General features: G+C 36.6%; 2 protein-coding genes across 2 annotated transcripts in view; both read left to right on the forward strand.

Moving 5' to 3' along the window:
* Positions 1-179: 179 nt before the first annotated feature.
* Positions 180-5,110, forward strand: LOC100183833 (basal body-orientation factor 1-like). Its single transcript, XM_002122563.4, has 12 exons — positions 180-302; positions 601-729; positions 1,007-1,130; positions 1,371-1,436; positions 1,662-1,871; positions 2,128-2,289; positions 2,648-2,830; positions 3,300-3,425; positions 3,804-3,904; positions 4,193-4,345; positions 4,630-4,794; positions 4,882-5,110. The coding sequence occupies exons 1-12, from the start codon at positions 247-249 to the stop codon at positions 4,931-4,933; spliced, it is 1,527 nt and encodes a 508-aa protein (XP_002122599.1). The 5' UTR covers positions 180-246; the 3' UTR covers positions 4,934-5,110.
* Positions 5,111-7,196: 2,086 nt separating this feature from the next.
* LOC113474605 overlaps positions 7,197-9,751 on the forward strand; it is a 10,486-nt gene continuing 7,931 nt past the window's right edge. The window contains exons 1-4 of the mRNA XM_026836351.1: positions 7,197-7,357; positions 7,605-7,821; positions 8,094-8,177; positions 8,451-8,594. Coding sequence (XP_026692152.1) covers positions 7,343-7,357; positions 7,605-7,821; positions 8,094-8,177; positions 8,451-8,594 — 460 coding nt within the window. The 5' untranslated portion in view covers positions 7,197-7,342. The remainder of the gene's footprint in view (positions 7,358-7,604; positions 7,822-8,093; positions 8,178-8,450; positions 8,595-9,751) is intronic.

Here is a 9,751-nt window from a genome sequence, read left to right on the forward strand (position 1 = left end):
AATTTTTGCAAAATCATCTTTTTATGTCAATATTATAATCCAATTTAAACGTTTTCGTATACGAATAATGTTTATAAACAATGTATGGGAGATAAGAGTTACTTCTATACTTCCCGATGTGTGTAAAATACTTTTCCATGTAATTGGAACTTATAACTAAATTGTTGTTTTTATTTTTAGTTTTTTCTTCTTTTTTCCAGATAAAGAACTTTACTTTTATAGTTTGTGTAAGAGGTCAGAATAAAAATGCCCAAGAAAGGCAAAAAGGGTGGAAAGGGGAAAAAGGGAAAGAAAAGCGGAGGGTAGGTTTCTATGTTACATATATTAATGTAAATTCTACCCACTATTTGTATATAAAAACACTAATTTTATGAATTAACACAGTTTTTAAAATTTGACATTCAATCATTGGTTAAAAAGCATAGTTGGTTTGTAAACCAGTTAAAAATATGCCGTAAAAATACAGACTAATGTTATTAAAATGACCTAGGTTGACTTTGACTCTGAAAGATGCATTAACATATTTGCATTAAGGGCCCAATATGCCATACAATATGTCTGATTGTATTTTCAAAACTAGATACTAAAATATTTTTTTAGAAAAAAAGGAAAGAAATCTGGAAAGTCATCGAAGATGGATCGAGATGCTGAATTATCGATGGCTACGGCGAATGCTAAGTTGTGGGCAAGTAGGTTGGATGTTACAGAGAAATCAAGGAATGAATACAGGTGGTTTGTTTGAAACAATTACAACATAATTTACCGCAGTCATTTAAACAAAAACTACCTAAATTTTGATTACAAAGCAAATGCCCGTTTGCGGCAGTTTTAAAATTTTATGGATCATTTTTTTACAGAGAACATATATATATATATGCCTATATATATAGCCTACTAAAATATTCTTTAGGTGTAGAGTTATGGTAATTTTAGTAAATATATTATGTTAAATAAAAAATGCTGGCTGTGATATTTGGTACGCGATTAATAAAGTTTTTTAATTTAGAGAAACATGCAAAAGAATGGCTGGTGAGAATGAAAAACTGCACGACACTTTGTTCCAATCAGAGAAGGACACAATTGAGGTTGTTACGTATCTTAAGAAGGGAGATATGGAAAAGGATGAGGAGGTAATTTAGCTTGGATATTGCTCCTAGCTGGTTGGTTATTTTTTTATCAACCTTGTAAGCAACTTTTCTAGAATTTTTCTTTTTTTTTCATTCTGTTCCACTTGACAACTGAATATCAAAATTTTTAACTGGATTATAGGCTTGGCTGGTTCGGTTGCAATTTGATCAATTATAACTGTTTTAGTCCCATCTTATTCTTCTTAAACAAATTTATCACACTTTCCACCCAATTTTTTCCAGATAACAAGATATGAACAAGAGTTGAAAGATCTGAAGAAACAAAGCAGGAAAGACAAAGAAACGATTGTATGAAAAATTTCTAGATGTACAGATTAAATGTAATGTACCATGCACAAAATTGGCAGCAATATAATTAGTCCAGCTCTAATCCTGCTAAAATCAACGGAGAATCCAAAACCCATGTTGTTATACACATTTGGACCGTTAAAACTAAAAACTCCTGCCATTTCACACCCCAAAATGTTTTTAATAGGTTTATTAAAATCTTTAAAACCACCTTATTCTCACCAGATGGCAGAGTTCAGCTCCCAGATCTCGGACCTTGAGTCAAGACTCGAACAACGAACGGGTGAAGTGAAACTGATGCAATCCGAGTTAAAACTTGTGAAAGAGTTTCGTCGTAAACGAGCTGCGATGCAAGCTGAGTTGGATGAGATTCGTGAAAGTATGTTTGTTGCCAATAAAGAACATAAAGACACACTGCAGAAGATGGAACACAAGGTTAGAATGATTTTGGTATTGGGCATGTTTTAGAAGTTTTTGAACTAACAATGTCCAACTTTTCACTGTAGATACAGAATTTAAACTATGTAAATAAATAAATAAAAGAGAAAGTGGGGCAAATGAAAATCACAACTTTTTAACATGTTTACATATCGTATATGTTCATGTGGGTAAAATACATTGTGTGTCTAATAAGTGTCCAAAAAACCTTATTCTCAGAAATGCAAAAAAAATAAATTTGATTTAATTTTAGTTTTTTGAGGAAAAGATTCGTTTAGAAAGAGAGGCAAGTCAGAAGATTGCAGAACTTGCTGAAAGAGCTCACACTGAAGCTATTGCTAATTTAGATGAAACAACAAGATCTGTTTACAAGGAGAATATTCGACTCAATGAAGCTTTAAGTTACCATATTAAGGTTTGTATCAAAATCTGTTTTAAATGGCTCACTTTTTAGACAAGCCATGAGTGATCACTGGATTGGATCAATTGCAGTTAAGTGTCTTGCTTAAGAACACACACATCAACTATGTTACGCGTCATGGGTTGAATCCAAATAAAACCTTGAATTAGAACCATCACTGTGCCATGGTACAACCAATGACAGCATCAAGCTTCAAACGTGTATTACCTGGATTATGAATACTATACTTGTGTGCCAGAGCAGAAAGAACAAACAACAATACCTTGTTTATGTGTATCATCATAACATTTAACTAGTATCCTATGTGTTTATTCTTGTGCAAATATTATATAAAAAGTTTCTTGTTTCATAGGAATCCCAGTCATTACAAACCCGATGTGACTCGTTAACCACAGAAGTGGAAAGTCTGCGGGCCAATAAGGAGCTTTCTGACGCCACCGTGAAGGAAAAGGTGACTGAAAGTAAACGTCACAAGGGGGAGATTCATGGTCTAAGGGAAAAGGTTGAACAACTTGAAAAAGCATTGAGTAGCATGGTAAGTGGTTGGTAGTGATTTCCTAATGTTCTAAACAACTATGTCCGGCGAACCCAGAGGTAATGGGTTCAAGGCTCTTCTCTGCTACCATTGTGGGGTATGTGTCCTTGTGGAAGACGATAAACGGCAATTTCCAATCCGGTGGTCATTAATGGGCTGTCCAAACCATCAGCCACACATAAAAAATAAAAAGTCTCCCAAATAATCACCTACAAAGTAGCTGGCACGAGGTGTATGAAACAAAACACCCGTGTTTAACGACTGCCCTTTTCCAGCCACGCGAAAATAAAGAAGTTACATGAAGTTATTTCTTATCACCTCTTGTTTTCAAATGCTATGAGTTAACAGGCATTACTCCAACCAACTTTGGCCTATAAATACCCGCCCTTTGCCGTGCTGTAGAACTTCACCCATAAATTATGGAAATGGTCATTTTTCTAGGAATTGGCAAATCATTGTAACATCTCAGGTCCACGAATTCCGAGACGAGAAACGCGCTATTGAACAGCGAGCTAGGATGGAAACTGTGGCCAGTGGTGGAGAAATACAGAAACTACAACGAATGCTTCAGATTAAAGATAAAGAAATGAACAAGGTGGTTTCATGTCGTTTTTTTACTGTACTTGTATGAAAACTTGTTCAAGTGTGTATTTTTTGTGGGTGAGACCCTTGGCAAGGACCTAGAACCCCAATCAGTATCGCTATCGGCGTTGAGCATCGATTCCGGTATGCTTTGGTTATATGCTTAAAGTAGACCACTCAACTAAGGCGCCCACGATTATGGTAATGTTTAAATTGTAACGCTAAAACGCAAGTAATTGTCGTTTGGCATCTCGCCCAAGGTCACATCCCGCAATGGTAACATTGTAACATATTGGCTACAAGAATTCAAGCAAATCATTTTCTTGGACTCTTGCAAGTTGCTAATGGCTCGCTAATCTTTCCATATTTAACGTCAACATTGTTTTAAAAGGTAAAAGTCGTTGCTAAAAACATCGTCGAACAACGAACCAACGTTGAAATATTCTTCCTTAGCGCGCTTGAAAAAGTTCGGACAGAGATTGCGCTTAACCGGTGAGTATGTTGTGCTATAATACGCTTGTTTTTGGTCGTATGTCCATATAATGTATTCATATTGCATTGATAAAAACAGAGAAAAAATTAAGTAGACGATATGTTGAAGTCCCTGGTGGTGCAAAGTCCTTCAATAGATGCTATCTCTTACCCTTAGCTCAGATTATATTCATATTATTTTGTCCAATGCAAACTTAATGCGGGCACAAGGTGCAAGAAACAAACACCCGCGTTGCTCCCCAGCCATAAGAAGATAAATAAGTTACATTCATTTATTTAACTTCACAGAGCACAATACGTTCAAGCTGCTCAGTCAGCCTATCATCGTAAAATGTTGGCTGCTCATTCTGGCCAAGCAGACTTCCCTAAGATTCGAACCTTTAGAAAGAACGACAGCAGCACCAACAGTGTGTTTGCTGATCTTAGTGAAGCAGAGAATTGGTAAATCTTTTAAATAAATTCTGTCTTTTCGTTTTGTATATTTACTTCTGCAAGCTTTCGTTACTGTAACCCAGCTGTTAAACTTATTGTTGCCACCCCATGCCAGGATAAACAGGTTACATTCATTTAAACTTTTATACCCTAACCGGTAGTTGCTCTGGACTTTATTTAGGCCAACTAAAACACACTCCTTTTGCATATTAGTTTCTTATATTGGCGAAAATGCATAAATTTCAATAATAATAACAACATCCTTCATTCTAAATCAAACTATTTCGTAACAGGTCAAGCCTTGGTAACCAAGTCGACATTCGTGACTTAACTTGGGAACAAAAAGAAAAAGTTCTCCGCCTTCTATTCGCTAGGATGAACGGCTTGAAGACAAAGTCCAATGTACAGAGAACACAACATTCTGCACCTCCATTAAGTATAACTGATAAAACTAACAGGTAAGAAACTAGAAGACATGTACGTGGAATAACGATGTAAAATACTCGGTGTAAAATACTTGTTACTAATCCGCCCCACCCTTACAGACCAAAACCAATAGACCACGCCCCCAACCCCACCCTGGATCTGATGACGTAGGCAAAGAGACGACCACCTTTATAACACAACAGGAGCAACCTCAGGGGGTGACGTTGCCAGCTATATCGGTGAAGCAACTCACAACATGACTGAATTCGTAATCTCTTTATTGCACTGTCTATATAGTTTTGTAAACAAGTGTTCCATTTTTTCAATAAACCAGCTCAGATGCATAAAATACAGAGTGTCTTTAAAAGTGAATGAATGCAACTTATTATCGTCACATGGCGGGGTAACTATAAGAGTCGTTATATAACGGACGTTCCGTTCAAAGAACATCTATAAACCAACCTAGACTAATTGTTTAAAACAGGATTAGGATACATGAATATTATGTGCTAAAGGTGTACCATCTTCCCCAACTCTACTCCAATCTTTCCCTACCTTACTGGGGAAGATGTGACACATTTAGGACATAAAATCCAAATATCCTGATTGTGTTTTAAACAATTAACAGTGATCGGTGGAAGTCGGGAGGACACAAATTTATAAATTTTTTTAATTTTCTACAAAATAAGACAAGAAAATAAAAGTGAAAAGGTGTTCCATCTTCCCACACCCTACTATGTATAAAGTTTACATGACAAAGAAACTAGCACAGGTTGTTAATTTTAGTAGGGTAACTACAGGTTGCAGAATAATAATAATATAAAAATAAATATTGCTGTCTTTTTTCAGTTTGTAGTTTCGTAGGTTTTTATTTCCAAATATGAAAGGTTTGTGTTTTATTCAAAACTGTATACCTTAGTAGGGGTTATCCAAATATGGTAGGGTCTATACTAACAAAATATGTATGAAAACTGGGTTCTAAAATCAGGTACTTAGAGATAGTTGATAAGAAGTGCGAAATACAGAACAGCAACACTCAATTTATGGATGAAATAGAAACTTCATTCAAAAGTATTATCTTGGTTTTAAAGCGTACAGTATTATTTCGTGTTATTTAAGTGTATTCCTGTGAATAGATTTAATTATTAATTAAAATTAACAATGATTTTAAACCGTCTTATCCTATGTGTTTTTGAATTTGTAAAATTACACCAGTTGTGCGGATCGCTAAATAACTCCTCGTGTGTTTTAATATATATTTTAGAAGTGTCAATTAATAAAGGTATAAAAATCTAATGCGTGGTATCACCCTAAATGTGTTATATACTTTGGTTTGGAAATACTTTGCAGTATGTGCTTAGCTTATAAGAGTCCCGTCTTAACCCATGTTTACGTGCCCTTCGTTTCTATGGGTGAAAGCTAATTAATTGCTAATCAAGGGCAAACACTCAAAACGTATAACGCAAAGAACAACCGTTAATAATAAAGATCCGCTGCGGGGGGAACTACGTGTATTAATACACAAGACATGATTTGTTGGTAATCGGTGTTTTTAATTTCGTTTTCCAATAATAGACTTAATACAATAACCGTAAGTTCGATTACTCTATATGAAACCCAGCATTTCCACGCGACTTCAATATATGAAGTCTTTAATAGTAACAACAGTAGCGACAGAGCGTCCAGTATTGATCTCAGTCTGACGGAACTGACCAGCGAGAAGACCCCACGGGAACAACTCGTCTTTTCTCATCGCTGCCTCGTTATTACATCTCTATCGTGCTTCCAATAATGTTAAGGATTCGTGAGTTTAGTAACGCAGGCTTGGTTAAATAGACTTGCAGATTTGTAAAAGGGAAGGCATAGTTATTCTCTTAGGATAGAAACTAATAAATATAAACTATTGCTATAAAGTAGCCTCACAGTTTACAACCAGCAATCACAGCCTGAATAGTTTGCCTAAAGAAAAGGAATATATATATTTGCGTCATACCTTAGATGTGATAAATCATGTAGGGCTTACTATAGATATTAAAACAAAGTAATGAGCTAGCTTAAGCATTATCCCAACACCCATGGCGTGCCTTGTCGTTTAAACTTCTAAAATTGCTGTCGTTTAATATAGTAGATTGGGATAAAAGGCTTAACTATTAGTTAGAGTTAGAAAATGTGGTATAGTGGGGCGGGGGAAGATGGGACACCTTCAGCACAAAATATATAAATATCCTGGTCGTGTTTTAAACAATTTACAACGGTCTATGAAAGTCGCACGGAAAAGGTCTTATAATTCTTTGAATGTTTTTTGTTTACTACCAAAATGTACGAGAAAATAGAATGAAAAGGTGTCCCATCTTCCCCCAACCTACTATATATTATGTGCTACGGCATCCGTCTTATGCCATCAGTACTGTATAGAAAGACATTCTTTTGCTTTATTTCCAGAGAAAGACAAGGCCAAAGTGGTTAGGAAATGTTCGGAACGGGTCACAAGTACAAAATTTATTGTCTTAATTTAACATCGCTGCGACAACACCAGAATAAGAACATACGTATAGTGCTAGCGCGGTGGGAACGGTGAGAATGATAAATACACGGGTGAGTTGGAGATGCTGTCGAAAAAATAATAAACTAATAAATAGTTGTCCACTAAGTTAGATACGTGGTTTAAGTCGTAGCAGGCACAAGGTGTATGAAACAGGACACCTGTGGTATAACGACTGTCGTTGCCCTGCCACTGGAAAATAAACAGGTTACAGGACAATTTCAACAATCTATAAGGGATCTGTAAGTTGATATGTTTTTGGTATGTAATAAAACATAACAACTTTTTTTTTATTCACAGAAATATGTCATCGGTTTCGGTTCAGTCGTCACTTTTCTATTCCTAACTATTTCTTTGTTCTCGGATCACTGGTTAAACCAAAGGGCAGCATGGACGGTTAGCATACACGCAGCTGGCCTAATGTTTCGGAGCTCGCCCGAAGTTGTCAAGAAGTCCGAAGTTGTCAAGAAGGAAATGTATTCTTATTCGGGACTTTGGAGAATATGCTGCGGGGAGGGTGAGTTAAGCTGCTTAACTGCTTAAATCGCTCGCACCCAAGATGGGATTACTTTCGAAAAGTCCCAGTATCATATAATATATATTTACAACGTTACATGCGCTTACAAAACGTAAGTGGTTACTCGTAATCGGGCACAAGTAGTGTAAAACAGAGTGAACGCGAGAATCAATAAGTAACACTCATTCAACTTGGACGAACAAAACTTATTTAATCTTCTTTACAGACAAGCTACAAAGGTTTATAACCTTATTTACATTTTTGCTTTACAGCCATGTGCGCTGGAAGATGCAAAATCCTCGACTCACTGACGTCAGAAGTGGAATCAAGAACAATATCATCTATATACGTCATAAGTAAGTTAAAATACTCAAACAGATTTGTTGCAATGCGATGTACACCATTTATCCTCGGGTGGGAAGCAACAACAGTCTTTGTGTCGTTTCCTACATCTCGTGCCGTTTAAAAAAGCACAAAATACTTTGAAAAAAGTAGTGTGCATCGCATTGCAACATGTACTTCAATCGTTTATTAGTGACTAATCGTTTATCAGAAAATATCTTGCACAAGGAAACACATGACTTGCCACTTATATCGAATGTGGATTATAGAATGCGTTGTTTCCACAGACATGCTGCGGCGTTCCAACATGTTTCCAATACTCAGTGTGTTTCTCACGTTCTTTGCAACTGTGCTGCTTGGCTTTAGTTACATCTGGGCTCCAAAGAAATTGATATTTCCTTTGATAGCTGGGGTTTTCTTCGTTCTTTCAGGTAATATGATGCGGTGTAGGTGATGCTTTTACAAGTTAAAGTAATCGTTCCTCGAGCATAGACATTTGTACTCGTATAAGGATTAAGAGGGAGTACGAGATTAGTAGGCCTAAATTGTATAACTCGCTTTCAAAAAATGCCATTCAAAAATAGCTAGCAAAGATCGTTAAAACAGGATTTTTTTATTTTTTATAATGTGGCTGATAATTTGGATAAACCATTAGTTACCACCGGGTTGTTGCCATTCAGTGCCTTGCCCACACGACCACAACGTTGGCAACGACGAGTCTTCAATCCAACACCTTTTGGTTTAAAGCGGGCGCGCTAATCAACTGTGCTACGGCGCCGCCAGGTAGTTGACGCAAGTATTAACCCACAATATAAAACACTGTGGACATAAAACTTAATATGGGTGAAGGCAAGGGGCATGGGATTTAAGTCAAAAATCTTCCTTCTTTGTCATGTTATGTTGGGAAATTTGGCGGTTCCATAGTTTAATCATACTTGAACCATATGCGAGATTGGCCTCCAGAGACGACTGGGTGACGACAAAATAATATTGCGTAACGCATTGGTGATATGAGGTTATTGATTAAATAAGATTGGTCAGGGAAGCTGGGTGTAGGATCCCGGGGGACCTTACTTTGTTGTAGTACACCTTTTCAACTCGATAATGCACACATTCATTACTTTTCCCCTTTATGTATTGACGGAGTGAATTGTTTTATATGTTATGCGTATGAACAGTGTGTGTGTGCAGTGTGATTATCGAAAGTTAAAGCACTTACACAAATAGAAGCAGAAAGTAGATAATGGTTACATATGCAAGAAATTAGGGCGTTTACAAATACACAATGCAGTAATAGTTAATAATATACATAAAAATGATAAGCTTACTGGCAGCTGCCGATCGCGCGTAGCACACAAAAAAGAGGCTATCAAAACCACGTGGCTGGGTCACGTGAGGAAAATACAAGAGTGGATGAGAGGTGGGTCGGTCGTAACATACCGGCCCCTAAATAATGACTGGGGAAAAGGCATTATTTATAAAAGAATAAAACGAACGACACAGGCACAAATAAACAGAAAAAGAAGTTTTCAAAATCATGATCCCTGGCTGTGAGCATCAGCCAGTCATGCCTCCTCCAAAAGGCATA

The sequence above is a fragment of the Ciona intestinalis genome, chromosome 10 (genome assembly GCF_000224145.3).
Source record: "Ciona intestinalis chromosome 10, KH, whole genome shotgun sequence".
In the NCBI taxonomy this organism is placed as follows: Eukaryota; Metazoa; Chordata; class Ascidiacea; order Phlebobranchia; family Cionidae; genus Ciona; species Ciona intestinalis.